Below are 21,994 nucleotides of genomic sequence, written 5' to 3' on the forward strand. Positions count from 1 at the left end.
ATAGGGCAGTAACTCATATTTCTAGAGCAAACGTACATCGTGGTTGACTTATTTCATCTTATTAGTAAAATAATATGTACCTGATCCTAATAATTGTGTAGCAATACTATTTTCAGTAAGTTGATAGTGAAATATCGTCAGTCAGGAGGTAATTAGTAGTTGAAATATTGCTAGCCGGATGTGGACAATGTGCTTGACAATGTACTGGATGTGGGCATGGCCTTCTTCTGTTTTTGTACGTCGATACAATCGCCATGTTTGTTCTACAAATTGAAAACAAGTATGGCAATTGTTTAGGGCAATGTGCTTGACAAGGTACTGGATGTGGACATGGCCATCTGTTTTTGTACCCCGATACAATCGCCATGTTTGTTCTACAAATTGAAAACAAGTATGGCAATTGTTTAGGGCGTTAACTTTTTTTTATTTAATTATTTCTTTAGTTTTGTAATCAGAGTTCAGCTTTAAGGCTGAGTATGGTTAAATACATCATGCAAGAACTAAATCTGCCTATTGCAGGTCTTTTCTTTAGGCCTGAAATGTTATCGAAATTATTAATTAGACATTAATTAACTTATCCAGACCATAATCAACTCACGATGTCATCGCTAGCCTGCGATGTTTATTGGATTAGGTTCCGATTTGCTGTTCGACTTCCATTCTTGATTTAATCATGAAATGGATAATCGAGACTATGTTTATTATCGTACCCTTTTAAATTATGATGGGTCTAGCTAGTGACTGTCATAAATTAAACACATAATTCTTTTAATAAATCCGGTTTTAATTAATTTTAATACAAATAATCCATACTTAAATCATGTAAAGACATGAAAAATAAAACACATTATCGTTATATCTACATGTATTGTATAATCAATATCAAACAGTACGATTATATATTTTTTGTTAATATTAGTACTATTATTTATCGCTGGAAAGTTATTGACAATTCTTCACATTTTATAGTTTAGGCTGAACATCCAAACTTTTCAGTACTAAGTTAGAATGTTTTTAAAAACAAGATATATGTGGAAAATAGAGTAGTTTTCTTTTCATGCAATATAATAGGTGGAAAAAGCATGACTATAATAAAGGAATTTAAGATTTTAAATTGGAAAACATAATCTTTTAGACTAGGCTACCCATTTTACAGTACACTTAAATATAAGGCTACACTTTTCTTTTCAGTAAATGAACAGATTAATGATATGCTAAAATATCATTTTTAAGGCAAACAAACTTTCCAGATCCTTAAAAAATTATTTTTTCAAAATGTATTAAATGCCACTGAAAATTCTTTATTTCAAAACCATTTTTAAATTTCTGACCCCTATTACAAATTAATTATTCATAAAAGAACAAATGAAATATTCTATTAAATTCTTTGAGATATAATTTTATCTTTTTGTTCCAGAAAAGAGGTCTTGATGCATGTTATCATACTTTTAACACCAGACAATCTGAAAATTGAGAATCTATTTGAATCATGTAATTGTTGGGTTAAAATAATTACAAAATACATGAATATTATTACCACTAACAAAAAACAATAATCACAAATATATTGTACATAAAAACAAAAATGTACACTCTTGCTTGAAACATCATACTCGTGTACATTAAACTAACAATCATTTAAAAGCAACCAATTTCAATTTAAAATTGAATATAGATTTAAGTTCTACTGAAATTACTTGCAGACGGATCATAGCTACACATCAATGTACATGTAGGAAAGTAACAAACAAATTAAAGGATGTTTTAACATCTTTTACATCATTCATATATCCCAATACGATTTAACATATACATATATCATGATCAAGGATACTCCTTTCCGTTCATTAAATTTCTGTCCAATTACTCTGTACAGAACAGCCATCATTAATAAATAACACTACACATTAACGTCACTAATAACTACCATATACTTCACACTGTTTTAGACGCTTTGAATGGACGCGGAGTAAGTTTATTATTGTGATAATTCTCAGTAAAATTATTTACAATGTCTTTTGTTATATCTTTCTCCGGACAAACATAAACCTGTTGGTCTGGAAGATCAAGAATGGCTAATAACGGGTTTTGATCATCCAGATTTGTAAAATCTCGAACCTGATCACAGAACTCATCCTGAAACGAAAATAATAAAATAACAACTTTACTTGCCCAATACACATGATTCTCTGTCTGCAAATAAAAGTTAACTATCCTTATATACATGTACCGACATGCCTACGCATACTGGATCGTTTATGTTTGGGAGGGCTCTGAAAATTTGCCTGTATTTATCAATGAACATTGCTCTATTATCCTACATTTGCTGAAAAATCTACTGTTTTAAAATTGGTTTAATTTGGCCAGAAAATCAGCCCCCTCCTGCTGCTTAATACATGCATGCTTACACAGCCTACATTTATGGATACCATGCATTTGCAATTCTTTTGAAAAATATAAACTCTGGTCTAGAAGTTGTGATGGCTGACTCACAAGCGGCAGGATATGCTTACTTTTTATGGAACGTCTGATTACTGATAGCACTGGCCTCATTTATGAGAGGATTCTTGTACCTAACAGCTTTGTTCACATTGACATTTGCATTTTTTTAAAGTTTGTTTTGTGTACTTGTATTGCCTTTTTGACATTTGGTGTTGTACACTCATTTTTTTAAAAAAAACTATGTGCTGCCTGTTCCTGTATTTTTTGTTCTTTGTATAATTACTGGACAGCATTCCTATTTGAACCAAGGATCCAAGGATGCACATGGAGCACAAAAAAATATTAGACAAATGTTGGTGCAGAAATATATTATTTTCACATTTAAATTAAAATAACAAATCTCTGCTTCTATACAAATGGAATCTTTATTAATTTAACTTACATCTCCACCATAGAAAAAAAAGAGTTCTTGATCTTCACCCTTCTGATGTTCTTTTGTAGCAGATTCTAATAATAATTCTTTAGCTCGTTCTATTTCATCATCTTCACCTTCTGTTCATATAATAAATTGATTTATTACATTAAACTACTGGTAAAAAAATACTATCTACAGACAAAATATATTACATGTAGTTTACTTTGTGTAATATCAACACTTTGTGGAATGTGTAATATCATAACCCTCCTTTACACAATTTGAAACTGTCCTTGTGTATGGGCTGTGATCATGAACCTTACATGTAATCTAGTATGGTCCATGTTGTGATCAGAGGCGTAGCCGTGAAATATATATTGGGGGGGGGGGGGGGTATGCAACCCTAACCTCTAACCCTAACCCATTTTTTAAAACCCCCCAAAAATATAAACAAACACCATGTGGCCATGCTGTCTACCAGGACACCGCGTGCAAAACCATTATGGTTACGTTGTTGGCTGAGCGGGCGATAAATATTTGGTTTAGGCGGTTATGTTTTTGGGTACCTACATGCGATCCACTCTGATAAGTGGCAGAAAAAAATTAACAAAATATTACTGACAGGCTAACTAGACACAATTTTATGGAACACAGGTACTTTTCACTTCACACATGTTTCCAGGATGATTATCTCTGTGTTTTATTTTAGCAGCATAAACCATATTGGGATATGTACAGGTTTTATACAGATAAAATCTTGACTAATCCTAATAATTGTTGTAAATAAATAGGAGTTTGGGCCTACTATGTAAATTTTGGGGGGGTCCAAGTATATTCACCCCCCCCCCCCCCCCGAAAAACAATTGGGGGGGGGGTCGGACAACCCCCCCCCCCCCCTCCCCCATGTGCGACGCCCATGGCCGTGATTGATGTGAGGGAGAACTTTTGCAGGCATGAGCATTATTAAATAAAATTTGTTGTAGACTGGACAATTTAATTTTATAAAGGATAATTTTATTACTAATTACATCAGGCAAACAAATAGGTTTAATTGTTTTGGCTCAATATTTAAAACATTTTTATTCTGTATAAAAATAAATATCATCTCACCAGTAAATAGGACCAAACACACTGATTCATTTAACTGTAATGCCGCATTCTGGGTAAGTTCATCAAGAGGTTTGGGATACCATGGAAACTCCTGCAACAGACCATATTATACTCCATTAGATGGAATGATAAGGTACCTAGTCTTGCATATTTTAAGATCAATGCACAAGTGACATTCTCTTATCTGGTCTTATCATAAATATCAGAAGAGTGCATCTGTGTGTAAGTTATGATATAGAATTGATTGCTTATCCAGATTGCTCTAATACATGTTCATCCATGTGATGATCATCTAAACGAAATGGCGGAATAAACTTAATGTATTACGGTAGATACAAGAAATGAAATAAAATGAAATAGGGTATAATATCTTACTATGCCAGAGCCATCCCCACCCAAAATCCCAAAATTTTATACAAATCTGTTGGATATCATTAACAACTCCTTTTTGACACTAAAACACATTTCTTATTTAATCAAGTATGGGAGACAATTCAGTTCAGATAGACCACAATTAAATTCAACCATCTAGGAACCATGAATGTGGCTCCTCTCTCCATCTCTCTATCTCTATCCCTGGCCATTTTTGTTGAGGGTTTGAAATGATATTTTCTACCAGGTTTTGGTAAATATTCATGGTTTACAAGCGGAAGGAAAACAAGAGTTATGAGGTTGGTTATGGTTATATATGGCAGATATTTACATGTTTATAGTATACTACTTAAGTCTGTGTTTCTCAAAATTTCAATGGTCAACGTCATAGAAATTCTGAAGCAATAACAGGGACAGTTGTTGCTCTGACTGTGGCGCCTGTAACGTGGAAAATATTTCGAAAATAACATCAAGCTATGACTAAGTATATGTCTAAAGTCTGTTAATTATGTCCATGTTCGTAAGCGAGATTATCAAATAACTGGTCTGATTCCGATTTCTAACTCAGGGGCAAATAACTTGTCTGAAAACAATTCTCTTTCAGTAGATACGAACATGGTCGTAAAGGACTTTAGACATATCCTTAATCATAGCTTGATGTTATTTTTTAAAATATTTTCCATGTTACAAGTGCCTGTGGGAAACGATACTAGGAATGAAATGGGGGAAATTAATGGTGGTCTGCCTCCAATATAATTAACTTCTATGAAATTGACCCTTATCTTGCCGCATACATTAGTTAATATCATACCGGAAATAGTAAACTTACACTACAGTTTCTATCTAATAATATAGATGTTCTACCATTAATGGTTATTATAGAACCCTTTTCATCTATCATCACTAGAGTTGGTATACCTGCAGAAATAATTTATACTTATATACTATATTACAAAGCAAAGCAAATCACTTGCTATAGCCAACACAGGTACATAGAATAAATATCGTGATTATTGCACAACAGATACGGAACATAATTATAATAGTGAGTGCTTGATATTTATGTTGATAAACTTGATGGTGAGCTTAAGCGTACAACAGTTTCTGAGATAAAAACCATGGAAAAAGACGTAGGCATTGGATAATCCGAGAATTTAATAAGGCTTCAATATTTATGATAAATAAATAGCGATCAAAGACAACATCGTCTTGTATATGCAATGAACTCTCCTCCGGCTTCGCATCCGTTGCTAGGTATCATGTCAGCCAAGTCACATGACACAAACATGACCTCTTTTAATAGATTTTTATAGCAGGTGTATTCCCTCACAATTACAATGTTTTGAGAGGGATTTGAAGCAAAATTTTGATAGATTAATTAGTTTGAATATGTTTTTAGTCAAAATATATCATCAAATCACTGAGTTTGTATGCGAGAAGGTATCTTTAAAACTGCCATTCATATTACAAATCACTGTGCTCGTACTCTAAGATGGTTAGCGTGTGTGTGCTGTATCTTAAAGTCTGTCATTGAGTCAACTGGCATAGTTTCGATTCCCCGGTTGTATGTGACAAGGAGAAGGCTCGTCGGTTTTCTCCGGTTTCCTCCCACTGCTAAAGACCCCTACGCGCAAGCGAATTATTAAAATAAAGTAAACCATACCTTAGTCCCAAAATGACCTAGTTTGTGTTGAGTGGACGTTAAACCTCATTTCTCTCTCTCTCTCGTACTCTGAAGCTACAAACCCGACAATCGTTACTAATCAAAACTTGAAATCATTTCATACTTTCTTCCCATCTTGTCCAACAAACAGAGTTAACTCTTTGAGGCGCAAAATTTGTGAGGATTATTAGTAAGTTGGATGGAGAGAGAGAGAGAGAAAAATGGGGTTTAATGTCCACCCGACACAAACTAGGTCATTTCGAGACTAACACATGGTTCAATTTTATTTCAATAATTCAATAGGGGTCTTTAGCAGTGGGAACAAAATGGAGGACCCGGAGAAAACCCACGAGGTTAGACAGGCGACCCTACTTCTTGTCCCATACAACCGGGGAATCGAATCCACGCCAGTTGACTCAATGACAGACCTTATGATACAGCTCGCACATGCTAACCATTGGGCCATCCCCTGTATGTTGAATGGAAAGAAATTATAAATACACTTTTTGATAAATAAAATCAACCTGATGTGTAGTTTTTGAGTATGACAACAATTATCAATAATCAAGGCATGTATCTTTTTAATGTATACCAACCATCTACTCCATATTGTGATGTAAGCAGTTGAAGTCTGTTGTCACCAAATGGAACAGCAAACCATGGCATACAACTGTAATATTGGGAAAAAGATTCTGAACTTCGATCAGATGATATAAATATAACTTCAAAACTTTTTCCTTCTTCTTTTAATTTCTCATATGTTTTTATCAACTCTGGTGTAAAATGGCGACATGGTGGGCACTGAAATTACAAAGATAAATACAAGCTATAAGAATTTAACAGAGAAAAGATATTAATAGTGTGAAAAATTTTGTCCATGTGTCCATGACACTAACTTCAAGAGAATACATTTTTAATAGCTCTTATCAATTTCAACTGAACAAGAGATCTAATTATCTTCAAATTATTAAATACTTTTTGTTGTAATTATCTGCACATAGGTCAGGTAGAATCCCATTTTTTATTTAAAACCCACACATTGCCTTGCGTCTTGTAATTACAATCTTGTCAATATTTTCAAAACTGTCTGCTTAATTTGTGAAATGAAATGAAATGAAATGGGGTTTACTGTCCTACTGTTCTGCTCCGAACTGGGCTAATGAAAACGGGGCTTGATTTGTGTATGGTGTACTAGAGAGCAAGGTGTGTCCAGTGGTGGAGAGCCACTGCACAATGATGCGATGGCCCCACATTTTTAAAGGGCCAAATAAATGACCATAGTAACTAAAACATCTAATAATCATTCAGCATTCATGGATTTATTTTTCTACTGGTGGGGAGTGGGGATATTCGTATTATTTGGTTGCCCCTGGGTGTGAGGGATACAATTAAGTATGTGGACCAAGCCCCACTTCTTTGTGAAATTCTGGCCTACAGTCTGCAAACTAAATATTCCTGGTATTACAATTAGCTGAAAAAAGTTATAATATTGATTCTGTAGAAATAATTTTTTATTTGATTTCGGCTCTATATTACTGGTAATATCAATCAAAATTGATATGCATGCTGAGTTTAGTCGTCTATGTCAACCTAACCTTTCATATTCGCAAAATTATATTTTGGGTTAGGGTTTTTTTTTCAGACATGTTATTTTCATTAGTATCTTCATAAATCTAATTTTCTTAGATCAAATTCTGAAAGCAAACTCAGAAAACATCAGTTTAAATTCCTATCAATTATCCATTTCCTCTTTTGAAGTAAACATAACAGTCATGTCTTCATTTTTTGGTAATAGTTTAATATCTTTAATAGATGTAAGAGCAGAAAAATTGAACCCAATTCCATTCCTCAAATTAATATTTTTTTTAATTTTTAAACTAAATGGTTGATAGTTAATTGTGATACAATAAAAAAAATCTAACCTAAAATACATACTGGTAATTGTAATTCATAAAACAAGGGTAAATCATCATAATTTAACTGTCATAGCACAGGATGGTAAATCAGATATTCTCTAAAAACTGGCAGTATTATGACTAGGAGTGCACAGCCTAGGTTAATAGGAATACATTAACCATTTCAGAATGCATAATTAAACCAACTTCTTTTAGCAAGGTTCAAATTCCTTTAGCACAAGGACATTTAAGACTGGCAAATGTTGCATACGTACAGAAAAGACAGACACAAAATGTCTGCAGATACAAATACATCATGTATGTGAAAAAGTCCTAAAAACTCACGTCTGAAGATTTGGGATGATTTTCTCCTAGTTTGTAACCATCTGTGCTATTTATTTATTACATAACCTGATGCAGAGTTCGAAAAACAGATTTAACATTTTACACAGCTGTTAGTTTCTTTATATTTTTATCTTCATCTTTTATCTTTACCTATATAGACTAGTAAACAGCAATAAGAAGGTGTTGATCTTTTAAGCAGTTCTAAAGCACAGATCCTGATTCTTTTCAAGTCATGTTTCTATGAAGTTATGTACTTATTTTATTTTGTAAATCTATTTACATGGACAAAAATCAAAGAAAACAACAAAAGAAAACTATTAGAATGTAATATCAAAGAATTATTGTAGTATGATTCAATCAGAGGTATTCTGGCTGAATGACAACTATAGGTGTTAAAGGGAATAATCTTGGATTAATAATGCTTTAATTAACACTGGCAAATGCTCCACTGAATTATAGTAGACAACATCCTGGACCACACCTTTATCTCAAATATTTTTGGGTCTTCTATGTTTAATTGAACATATATGTATCTGTAACACGCGTATCTTTTCATCTTGTGTATCTAGCACTAATTTCTTTCACATCCGTTTAACATCAAATCCTTGTTTAAAAATTCGTAAAAATCATTTAAGATCACCCAAAAGCATAAAATTTGTACATGTGTCCAGTTTAAAGCTGCCTTATAGTTTTTAATTCACCAATTTTTTTGAATAAAAAGTGGACTGACAGAATCCGATTCTAAACCTACCCATGCCTCTAGGTACCCACATTCATAAAAGTCACTGTTTTTCTTCTACTTATCGATCAAGTAACAGTGTATATTTTTTTATTAATTTATAACTACAAATTTTTTTAAAAAACATTACTCGGCATACCTCTGGTCCCAGCTACCCACCACCCACTCACAGGCCCTGACGGTAGCTGATAAGTAATGAAGTTCATTTATATACATTCACCCACATTATTCAAGTAATTTATAGACAGTCTGAGTTTGGAATTTAAACAGGGTGTTATTCATGAATATCTATACAAGGTAGAAAGGATAAAATCTGTTCAAATGTCTGGCATACTTACTTTCAGTATGCACCTGTCTCCCTGACTATAAATGTGCCATTTTATATTCTTATTCTAATGTTTATTGGCTTTTAAAATTATCCCACATCCATATATCTTATTAAAATATTTACTTACTGGCTCCACCATATGAATTACAAAACATTATTTTGCTTGTGCTCTTGATTACAAATCTTTATTGTAATCTATTAAATACTGCTTTTGTATTTTTATATGCCCACATTTTCATGTGGCTGTATATTGTGGTAGCACCTGTCTGTCCATCCGTCCACAATTTGTTTGTCCACAATCTACAGGTCACAATTCTTATCCGATTTTGACAAAACTTGAAATATAGGTTTATCTCCAAAAGATCTCAGTTAATTTCGATATTGGCATGTATTGGATCGACAAAACTTCATGGATTACGGCCCTAATTGTACGAAAAATCATAATTTTTATCCGATTTAGATGAAACTTGAAATGTGTGTTTATAACCCAAAGATCTCGGTTCCTGTTGATATTCACAAATATTGGACAGCAACTTCCTGGATTAGGCCCCTGATTGTACGAAAAATCGCATTTTTACCTTGTGGTCACCCTAGAGGTCACAATTTTTATATGATTTAAAAAAAACGTTCAATTATATCACTGTTACACCATAATGATGATTAAGTTCGAATTTCGTGAAAATCGGACAGAAACTGCTCTAGAAAATGGCCGCTCCTCAGTAAATAAAGTAAAAGTAGGGTATATTAAGGTGGTGGACTCTCTTTCTAGAGATAAAAATTTTGAACCGATTTTGATGAAACATTAAATTGATGTATATATCACAAAGATCTTGGATCCTTTGGTATTTGCGTATATCAGTCTGTAACTTCCTGGATTATGACCCCTGATTGTACAAAAAAAATCGCGATTTTAGTTTGTGGACCCTCTAGAGGTCACAATATTTATTCAATGTTACAAACCGTTTAAACATATCACCGTTACACCTTAATAATGAAGTCGTATTTGCCGAGACTTAACTGACTGAAAGTGGCATTTGCATGTCAGAAAATTAGAATTTCATCTTGAAACACTATAAATTCTGTTATTATCTAGTTTATGTGTATAAAAACACTTAAAAATAAATTAAGAAATTGGGATAATTCTAAAACTTGTCATATTTTTTGGAAAAAAATATCTTGTAATCTGAAGTAAACAATAAACTTCAAAAATTGAAGTGAAAGCACTGTTCTACACTCCAATTCCAACATGATACGGCACACTTTCAATATTTCTACTCCATGTCAATTAATCAGTCAATGAAAAAATATATCACAATATTCTCTTTTAAATTAAGTCACGTGTGAGATAATTACATATACATAAGCAATTATTTTAAGATGTATACATATAGATTTGAAAGCTTCAGACAGATTAAAGAAAGATTCATTTACTCATATAAGAAAGGATGAGTATATGCTGACTACTGGTATATATTGACTTTAGTAAACACGAACAAGTAAGATTATTGTTGCTCCACCAAATACACCTGTTTATAATGTCTACGTAGACAAATAAATGTCATGTGCAGTTTCTGATTCCCATCCAATAATAAAGACTGTTTCTGATAGTTTTCTAATAATAAAAACCTACATACTTCCCAGGATGTGCTCGGAGGTTTTTATTTAGCCAATTATACAGACTGACACATACATTTGTAGCATGTCTCAAACTTGAAGCTAGATTTGTCTGCAAGTCAGTTTTCTTGAGGTATAGCAGACACCATGGTTAGCATTAAAGGTCTAGCAGCCAAGCAATAAAATCTATACAAATATGTGTATGTAAAGACACACAAGGTATGTACCAGTATACACGGATCTTTTTGCAGCCCAAGAAAACCAGAGTACCAGTACATTTACAAATTAAACTAAATTCTACAGTATTTGGTCTCAAAATTTCATTAAACTTCAAATAATTTAGTATGATTTGTCTCCAATGCAATATGAGCATGTTCTAGTTCAATACAATTTTGCAAAAAATTTGTCCCATATCAAATTAGACCCACCACGCTACACACTGGCTAAATAACACCAATGGCACTTCCGTCCGAAACTAAAAATAGATTGCAACTTTCAGCAAAAAATCATTATGGGATATAGGTTCATACCATCAAACCTTTGTCATATTTGAAGACACTCGGTATATCAAATGTAAGAAAGTTCTTCCAAGCATTTTGTGGTTTAAAACAGTTACCAGATCCCTGCAATGTGATTATCTACATACGGTTAGTATTAGTTCTTAAAGTATAGGTCTGGTTAATCAAAAAATATAAAATCAGATCAACTTTAGTCGCGAGATAATGCGATTAAAGCTCAGTTTCAGATCACAAATCTCATTATATGCTGAATCAAACAAATTATAAGCACTCGTTGACCATAAAAAAATTAAAGATTGCATCTTACCCAATGAGCTGAGAAGTACAATCCTACTATTTTTCCTTTAATTAATTCGTTAGAATCAATCAGCTCGTCTTTTCCATTTAATAATTTTCCTTTAATCATTTCATGGAATGGTTTGATACGCCAAGGAAAATCTTTTCCTGTTTCGTCCTCCATTAATTGGCTAAACCCGTCTGTTGTTATTAATTTGCCGTTTTCTCCATCCAATAAAACGAACCGTGGTATTCCACCAACTTTATATTTCTTCGTCAATTTAGCCTGAAGTGAAAAAGGAAAGAAAACATTAGAGAGTTAATCAGACAACTCTCATCAAACATTACCTCACACAGAAATCACAAACCATACCCTTCATAACCCAAATGTTTTAAATCTTTTACAAGAAAATCAATAAAAATTCCTCAATAAAAATCAAAAGGTCTGTGAAGTAATCAGCTTCTTTTTAAATTCTAATTTTTCAAGTCAAATATCATTGCAGGATAAGATGTGTCTTCCTTGGTAGCCAATTAATTTCTCTCTGGAGGATGAAATCCCAAATACATGTTAAAGTGTCTTAACTGCAATAAAGAGTTACCCAAGTCACAGAGAAATAACTGCTAACGGAAGCAACTTAATCATTTTCCAAAGAAATGAATGGAATGGGTTAAAGGGGGAGACCAACGATTTCCAAAAAGGTTTCCATAAATCTTAAATATATATTCAGAAATAAGCGCCTCTGTAACACAAGCAAAACCGTTTTTGTAAGCGAAAAATGAATTTTTATCAAAACCGGAAGAGATGTAGAGAGAGGGAGAGAAATGGGGTTTAACGTCCACACCATATAAACTAGGTCATTTCAGGACTAATATATTGTTCAATTTTATTTCAGTAATTCGTTTGCGCGTAGAGGATTTTAGCAGCGGGAGGTAACTGGAGAACCTGGAGAAAACCCATGATGTTGGACAGACGATCATACTCCTTATCACGTACATGCAGAGAATCGAAACCATGCCACTCGACTCAATGACAGACCCTATGATCCAACACCCACGCGTTAACCATTCGGCCACCGGATTTGGGTATGTTTAGTGCTGTATTATGTTCACACAAGGGACACTGTTTATTGGGATATTATATATAAATATGAAATTATGTGTTTTTAACGTTTAATATACAAATCCGACATGTAAATTCACTCATACTGAACAGTACGCTGTGGCCCAATTCACGCCACACAGGTAATTAGTTACATCACATGATTTGTTTGACACCCAGCAAGAGACAGATATTATGTCTGCTTAAAATGTTTTTGTGGACAGTTCACTAACTCTTGAATACCATGCCACCCCTGAAGAAACCAATCAAAATAATTCTTCTGTGACTTGGCACATTCTCCCAGTTGTCTTTATTACATTTGAAAAGAAGGTCGTCATTGTTGTATCTTTTTTGAAAATGGACAAAGCAGGAATAACTTTACGTATCATAAATCACTATTCACTATTCACAAAATGTCAAAAACAGTTCTGAAGGTCAAACAAATAACTCAGGTTTAATAAGAAATAACATCAAATACAATTATTATGGAAGTTTAAGTGCTTCCTGAATACATAGGAATGCAAAAAAACAAGTATTACCAAGTGAACAGTACGGTAATTAAGCAAAATATTACTGCAAAAAATACTGATCAAAATGCCTTTTGAACATTTCAATGGTTGCAAGCCTGGTTCATGACCTTTAAAGCAAGTATGATATGTGGGATAATGTGAAGTGTACTCTCGCACAAAGCCTTCCAGGATCCTCCTCACTTCATACTCATGAGTAAAGTTTGTGGATCCATGCAGTGGCGGATTAAGCTCCACCAAGGCCTGAGGCGGCAGTTGCTGGAGGGCCTATTTAGTTTTTAAAGTTAGAGCCAAGGTAGTTGCTAACATTATAAACGTAATGTAACTTTATATGCCCATAAATGACGTCACGTGGATACAATATATTAAGCAAGACATAACCGAAAACTTACAAGGATTTAACGTACATTGTAGGCCTACGTTTAAAAAATAAGATCAGATCTCCAAACAATAGGGCCTATTTAAAATGGCGTGGGCCTAAGTAATTTTGGGTCAGGGCCTATGTTGATTCCCGTTGGGCCTAAACCCCAACCCCCTAACATTCATTGTCTATGCGTTTTTAATCGTATCAGACAAGTCTAAAAAAATTTTTTTTACAAAATCTTTGGGCCTGAGGCTGCATCTTCATCAGCCTCACTGATAATCCGCTACTGGATCCATGAAAGTTGGGAAAGCATGTGTCCAGACAGGGGGTTCACCATTTTGGCCTCACTCCACTGTAATACTAAACATGTTTGCATCGAACTGTCCAGAAATTTTGTCTCAGAGCTTCTGAGTTTACAAATTCTCGGTTAATCCCCAAGACCTATAGCTCACACCAAACTTGTTGTCTCCAACTTGGACCCTGCTCTGCTCCAATACCTGAACATGCTCCTACTAGGTCAAAGTAAGGGACATGATCATCAAGACTATATTATCTGAAGAGCAGGTAAAACAAATCTATCTCATATAAAAAGCATAAGATCTTTCCCATAACCTTTGATTAAAAAAGGAAACAGGTTTTAAAATATTGGCCTCTACTGAAGGGTGTGTAAAATGATCTTCAAAGTTATGTGAATGTCAGTATGACCTGAGTAAAATAAACTACAAATTATAATTAAGTTAATGTTGCGTCCATCATGTTGATAGAATGATTAGTACCATCAGTTTGAGGAGATTTCATGCTGGGTGATGATCTGTCTATAGAGATTTATAGAATACAGTTTTTACCCCATCTTAAATACATCTAGTTAGTTCATATATACTTCTCTAAATAATGGTGAAAACTATGGTTTTATATTATGAAACATTGGTTGTTCACTTCAAAACAATAGTTTTTGTTTAAAAACTGTACTATGGTTTATTATATGGAGTCAAAATGTTTGAGACCTGTGACAACTGTGCCAAAATTTAATGTTGTCTGAATAATATTGGGAGGTGGGGGGGATTGTGCCCCACCCACCCAACACTGTACACCGTGCACTGTATCCCTTGCTAAAATCGTGTAAAACCATATACTAGATATACAGGTATTGACAAAGAAAATTGTTTTTTAAGCCATGTAATACTGCTAGTTCTATACATCTTTAAAAAAAACATTCTATACTAAAATTTGAAAATTAGCTATCTGTGTTCTCTTTGTATTTTATTTGATACTGTCTAATGTTGGTGTTAACATCAAGTTTTTTCCCCTTTTCTAAAGATATAAACTGTTGACAGAGGAAACATCTTTTATCAACATAATCTTATAACACATTCAAATACATCAACAATGTAACAGTACACACAAAAGTAAAGTGGAGGTAATTTTGGCAAGATGAAAGAAGAAGAGAATGTGATTATATGAGTTAAGTGTGAGATAACTTGGTAACTGTTAAACAGAACAAGACTTTTAACTAAATATACTAGACTTCCTAAACACCATGAACTGATAAAGTGAAGAAGGTGTTGCATTTTAGATTCAGTATTAGAAATTATACTCCAACAGTGACAAGATGTCTTGGGCATGTTCTAGAATTTCACCCGAAGGGGTCCAAGTTTGGCATGGAATCTGAAGGAAGCTCTGGGACAAGATTTTTGCACATTTAGATGCATACATGTTTTGGATTCGTGTGGAGTGTGGCAAAAACGGCAGCAATGCTTTGCATGTTTGTTTGTTCGACTCTTTTTCGATGAATGTAGGAGTAAAGAAATATAAATATGCTCTGCATGAGCAGAGAAGGCTCTGGTCAGATTTATAAAAAAAAACAATTAATTCATGTAACATGCCATCCTTGCCAAGTTTTCTCAAATGTGGTTTAAAATAATCTCTACAGCCTGCTCACAAGGTTTTAAAAGAAATAATCATAATTTGAGATTAATTTGAAAAGAAAACATTTACTCTATAATGATGTCTGACAAGCAAAATTATGAAACAGCATCCCTGCTCTAAAGGCAAAACCAGTTGAAAATCGGGAGCAACGATGGCTCAGTGCGTAAGACATTGGCTCGCTAGCCTGGAGGTCGCAGATTCGCTTTTGATGTTGGCCAAGATAGTCCATCGTGATATATCAGCGTGGTTTCCACTTGTCAGTGGTGCAGAACGGACGGCCTGACAAGGAAAGCTGTATAGTCATTCGGTTGGGACAAAGAACCAAGGTCCCATGTACATATTGGCACGCAAGTAAAAGACCCCTTGGCAGTTGGAATTCAAAATAAGAGTAGTTCGTAGTGCCACTGTCCGGGCAAAATTTACCTCTTAGCACACTGTATGCCCATCTTTATTAGCCTAGTCGGAGAAGAACAGTGAAGTTAATTTCATTTTAATTGAAAATGTGTTACATGGTTTTGATATTTTCTCTGAAATTTTTGCAGGAGCTTTTTTTTCGTGATAAGAGCCTCGATCATGTGCAAAACATGGGGTATGTAGTAAGTTTTTCCAATTCCCTTAAAAGCTGGCTGGACATGGGTGAATAAAGGGTCTAATGCCATCATCATATAACATAATCTCACATTATACAACAATGAAATTAAACAAGAATCCCCATAGCCACAGGTGTAATTCCCAATTGACTTATATATCAAAATCTCATTTCAAATTCATTATCTTTCAATGAAACTGTTTGAAGTGTTTTACTACAATATTGACAAAAAGAATCAATTAGAATTAGATTTTTTTTTTTAGTAAAAGCAATAACTTAATTATAATAGTGAGATATTTCCTTTAATCCTCTACCTCATTTGAATTGTTTCCTTTGATTAGCCACGCGTAGTAAATTTAAAATCAATATGTGTATTAAGGACATTATTTCTAATACCTCGATTTTATAGCCCCATAAATCATTATGCTAAACACACACATAAAAGCCGTAGAATACTAGCTAAATGGTAATACTGTAAATCGTAAGCTCCGACTGTTTGATTCCATAGATTAAGTTACGTAATTTGCGACTTCAAAGAAGTATTGCAATAGTTTTGATACACTATTAGATCATACTGTCATCAAAATGACATATCAGCAATTAACTAAAATCTTTCGACAGGCTATCAAGTCAGATCGATTTCGGTTTTTTCTTATTTTGGCCATTAAAGAATAAATATTTTACTTTTGCTTCTTCATCCCTGACATTAAATTCGCTTATAGAAACAGGGTTATGCTTGATGGTGAAATATGAAGGATTCTGATAACACCAAATATATAGTTTTAATGAACTACCATTTCAAATGAGCTTTCATTTTGATATTGGATTCTTTGATGTGACATGAAAATATCCCTTTGGTTAAAAAAAAAAAAAATTCATGCGCTTAAAATTCTGAAAAAAACAACCCAGATATTCGTTAAATTTGCCAAACATTTTATGGATATTAGTAATTGAATATAAAGTTTTTGATCTTGACAAAAGAATTAATGAGTGTTAGTTTCATATGTCATTAATAAGTCATTAAGCTGCAGCTGCAACTCATATTTTAATCTTGTATCAAGACCATCAAAAGCACTGGTGAATATTTTCTGTGCTGAAATCCTTTTGTTACAACATCAATAGTTTAATCATTGTGTTTGTTAACCACATGACTTGTTTTGGTGACTCGCAATTCAATTGTTTATATCCATCAAACTTTCAGAATCAAGCAGTGTCATTAATTAGAGGAAACGTTGCAATTAATTCAGACAACGAACACTAGAATATCTGCATATTTTATAATCACTGTATGTAGCCCTGAGAGTATTGTTATTATTTCATTACACAAATAGTGTTTACAAGAAACATCTTTGATCCTATTTAATCATCCAGACACTTTTAAGGATCAAATTTTATAGAACCAGCAGAAGAAAGGTCTGTTTTATATATTGATTGAAAGAATGTATCCTGCATGGAAATATTTGGATGGGATCACATCTACAGTTTATTTTCATCCAAATATTTACTTGTAACAGTTATGTTTATGCCCAATAGTCTCCAAAACTAAGTTATTAAAAGCTCAAAATATGCACATTTTGTTATTGTGGGTGTAAAAGCCATTAGCATTAGAACAACTACTTATAGTGTTCTTAATTAGTTAACAACATTGTTACTAGCAATCACCTTGTGCCTGATTAAACCTGTTTATATTGTATGCCTGTGTGCAGTGACATCATCCTGCGATGCTTTTATTTGTTTGGTTTTTTGAATGAGTAATAGAATTTTGTAGTTCTGATTAATGTTGATCAGTTAGGTAAAATATAAAATAGTCATTTTTTTTTCAGGTCACTCAGTAGAGAACTGAGAGATGCCACTCTGAAAGAGGTACATTTTAACTCTTATAAACTAAATGACTAAATATGTTCAGCTTAAAGGGACTATCCTGATTTGAACGGAGTCTAAAAAATAAAAGTCTGAGTACGTATGAAATTTAAGCATCAAAATATAGAGAAGTGGTGTATTTACCTTGTCTCAAAATTACAGCTCACAATATTGAGTCGTTTGAACATGAACATCAAAACTGCTTATCAGGACACGTAACCCTTTTAAGATTTCAGGTCAATTTTTTCATTGGGTGACCTGATAATCAATTCCCGTTCCTTTAGAGGTCTATACAATGAATGACCCATGTGCTGTACTTGATAACGAAAGGTAAATTTCACCTACACATTATTTTTATAAAATAAAAGTCTGCTTTTATCCAGACACCACATAATACAGCTTGGGACACTGGTCTCCATTTCCAGATGAAGACTGATGGATTTAAGTTGTTTGAAAACGTATCACATAAGGTAGAGGATTTTAAGGGATTTTAACACAAAACAATGTAAAAACATTGGACTATCACCTTAAACTAATGTTTGAGAGGATTTCAATAAATATTGTGGTTGATAAGGTTAGCAAAGTTAAACCAGGACTTTAAACTTTGATAAATATTGTAGTTACTGATCTTTTCAAAGTTGAACCAGGAATTTTAACAGAGAAAACAAATAATGTATTGGTCAATCGACAGATCAGTTTACTGTGGATTATAAACCTCTTAAATAATGTCTCAGCTTAATCCACCTTCATATGTACTCAGATTGATTATTTAACGGTTAATTAAGAAACAAAATCAAAATATCAAAGCTAGATGAGTAGATAATCTCCCCGATTGGATTTAATTGGACAAAAACAGGCTCATCAATTAGAAACATAAAGATGGTGGTGGGTTTGTTATAATAAGCCTACTGTAGATTGTAAAACAGCGGAAAGTTTGACTGCAAAGAAATGTAGAACAATGTTGTTGACAGATTTGGTTGTGAAAAAAAAGCGAGAAGGTTCAGAAAGATTAAAGTATACCATTTACAAAGGGAATGGCATAGATCACTGAAATTTAGTACCACTAGCAGGATATCCGGATTCGCCCGTTGCTCAAATTCGCACAGCGCCCAAATTTGCCAGGGGCCCAATTCGCCAGGAGCCCAAATGCTGTTTAATTTGAAACCACATATGTAGGGGTACAGCGCGACAACGAAGCGTGATTAGCCCGGAAGCCCATACCTAATTTTGCCCAAATTCATTGTCCTAAAATATTCATAGGGTCAGGTGGAGCACAGCGACAAAGCATGATGGGTGAACATACACACAGCCATACATACTCACAGACATCTTTGATTTTATATATATAGATAATCTCTAAATCACCCTCATTTTGTTGAGAAGTTTATTTGTTTTTTTTATAATTGAAACAATCTGTCAAAAAAGGCAGGCTCCTCTGATTAACATTCCTTAAATAAGTTGTCAAATCAACTAAGATTTAATATATTAAGTAAATTAATATACCTCCTAGTTGTTAAATAGTACTTTAACATGTCTGCTTTCATTATACATATATAGGGTAGATAAGACTGTTCACTATGTGATGGTTAATAATATACCATGTTTAAACTATTAAACAGCATGGAACCAATCTAAGATTTCTACTTAAAGTATGTAAAAATATACTAAAACGTAAACTAAACCTTTATTATAAACAACTAAACACATACTGTACATGACAGTACTGTAAACTTCTACCGACTATTTGAAGATTATCATCTGGTTGTCTCTGCATTTTGCTTTACACAAGTTTGTAAAAAAATAATCTTATAATCGCAATATTTCAAGTCCCTAAAATAGACTTTTCCATAATGATCAACTATTTAACTTAGACAATCAAATTTTATCTGAAGATCTGATATTTATATAATGCTCAGAAAGCTCAGAATTATAAAACCAAAATGCATACATAACAAGCTCACATTAAATCAAGCAAGTTCTGAAATTAGCATTTCAACGTGTTCTGTTCCCCCATTACATAGCGATCTTGCTAGAGTAAATGCAATATGCATTTGTATGGCAATAAGATGTATGTTAAAATTTGTATTATGTAATGTTTTGGGTAATAATTATATTTCCCCCCATTGTTTGAATAGGAATTCCTGTTGATGGTTGTCATTTAAGTATGTCTCTAAATCAACTATTTTCTCATTTGAAAACTGTGACTTTTTAACATTACAAACTAATAAAACATATAAACCTATGAAGTGATGAAAATTTGACCCAACATATATCATGACTCCATGTTGTGTCAAGGAGATTGGGTATCTGAGTATTCAGTCATTTACCAGATGTTAATTTTGAATCTTTGGATGAAAAATATACTCAAAGAATAATATTTCCAGCAGCTTTACATAAGCTCGTAAAAATATATATCCCAACAGAATATAATTTACATGCGAAAATGTACAAAATGTTTTTGAGTGTAGGTTTTTATGATAGAGTAAGTAATTTGACATCAGGATGTGTTTTTTGAAGTCTGTGAATATAAAGACATGTTAGAGACTTTGTGTGTTTGTTCTGACCATACAGTTTCTATTGAGTTGTATCTGGTAATAGTTTGTCCATGATATCATTATACCTAACTTATACCAGATCTCACCATTCCAAAAATATCTCGTACACTTTTATTCACCATTCTATATTCTTTTTATATGTAAAATAATCTTGGGTATAAATCTCCAATTTCACAAAAACATTTTGGAAATGGAATGCTCATTATAAATCCGAAAAATCAGATTTTTACCAGGTATACAAAGTAATTATGGAAAAGATTTGGGCAATGTTACTGATGGAATCAATCTTTTTACAGTTTTCATTTTCTATGCAGGTAACTTTGGCTTTCAACACATCAATCCTTGTAAATGAGCAATATAGGCTCAGTAATCTCTTCAAATGAGAAACAGCTCCAGTGAACCTTAAAATGAGCAATGTGAGCTTAACAATCCTCCAAATCAGCAATCTCTCCAATTGAGAGACCTGCATCCAGCAATCACTCTAAATTAGGTAATGTGGGCTCAGCAACCCTAAACACAGCTGTCCAGTATATGTCCATCAGTTACATTTTAAAGGTTGGCTTTTCAGAAACAGTAACTATACAGAAAATTGATGGACAAGTCTGAAATTTGTAGTACTAGTCTCACAATCACAACAAGTTTAAAAGATAAACCAGCATTTGCCAGGCAAGATACGCCCACATTTTGTAAGAGATGGATGGAGAACAATCGAAAAAAAAAAGTGATTTTTCATACAATCAGGGGCTATAATCCAGGAAGTTATGTCTGATAAGAGCGAATATTGAAAGGGACTGATATATTTGGGATATAAAGATATATTTCAAGTTTCATCAAAATCAAATAAAAATTTTGACCTCTAGAGGGTCCAGAACCTTTGTATTACATACTTTTACACAAGTAGTGTACAAGAAGCGGCCATCTTGTTGGGCAGTTTCGCTACGATTTTGCCGAAATTTTAACTCAACCTCCATTATGGTTGAACGGTGATATACTTAAATGTTTTATAAAACTGGATAAAAATTGTGACCTCTAGAGGATTTACAAGCTAAAACACACTATTTTTTGTACAATCAGGGGCCATAATCCAGGCACTTACGGTCTGATATGCATGAATATTGAAAGGGACCAAGATCTTTGGGTTATAAACATACATTTCAAGTTTCATCAAAATCGGATAAAAATTGTGACTTCCAGAGGGTGCACAACCTTGGCATTACATACTTTTACACTACAAGGAACCATTTTGTCCAGCACTTTGGTAAGATTTTTATGAAATTCGAACTCAACCTTCATTGATAAATATGTAACAGTGATATATTTAAACAGTTTTTAAAATTGAATACAAGTGGTGACTTCT

The 21,994-nt window shown here is 33.3% G+C and overlaps 1 protein-coding gene across 2 annotated transcripts in view; it reads right to left on the reverse strand.

Moving 5' to 3' along the window:
- Window positions 1-769: 769 nt before the first annotated feature.
- LOC126824879 (nucleoredoxin) overlaps window positions 770-21,994 on the reverse strand; it is a 38,699-nt gene continuing 17,474 nt past the window's right edge. For both annotated transcript variants that reach the window (XM_050554287.2, XM_050554288.2), the window contains exons 2-7: window positions 11,749-12,003; window positions 6,599-6,803; window positions 5,169-5,257; window positions 3,968-4,058; window positions 2,885-2,994; window positions 770-2,136 (exon numbers count right to left, since the gene is read on the reverse strand). In XM_050554287.2, coding sequence (XP_050410244.1) covers window positions 1,936-2,136; window positions 2,885-2,994; window positions 3,968-4,058; window positions 5,169-5,257; window positions 6,599-6,803; window positions 11,749-12,003 — 951 coding nt within the window. In that variant the 3' untranslated portion in view covers window positions 770-1,935. The remainder of the gene's footprint in view (window positions 2,137-2,884; window positions 2,995-3,967; window positions 4,059-5,168; window positions 5,258-6,598; window positions 6,804-11,748; window positions 12,004-21,994) is intronic.

Source organism: Patella vulgata, chromosome 6, assembly GCF_932274485.2.
Source record: "Patella vulgata chromosome 6, xgPatVulg1.2, whole genome shotgun sequence".
Lineage (NCBI taxonomy): Eukaryota > Metazoa > Mollusca > Gastropoda > Patellidae > Patella > Patella vulgata.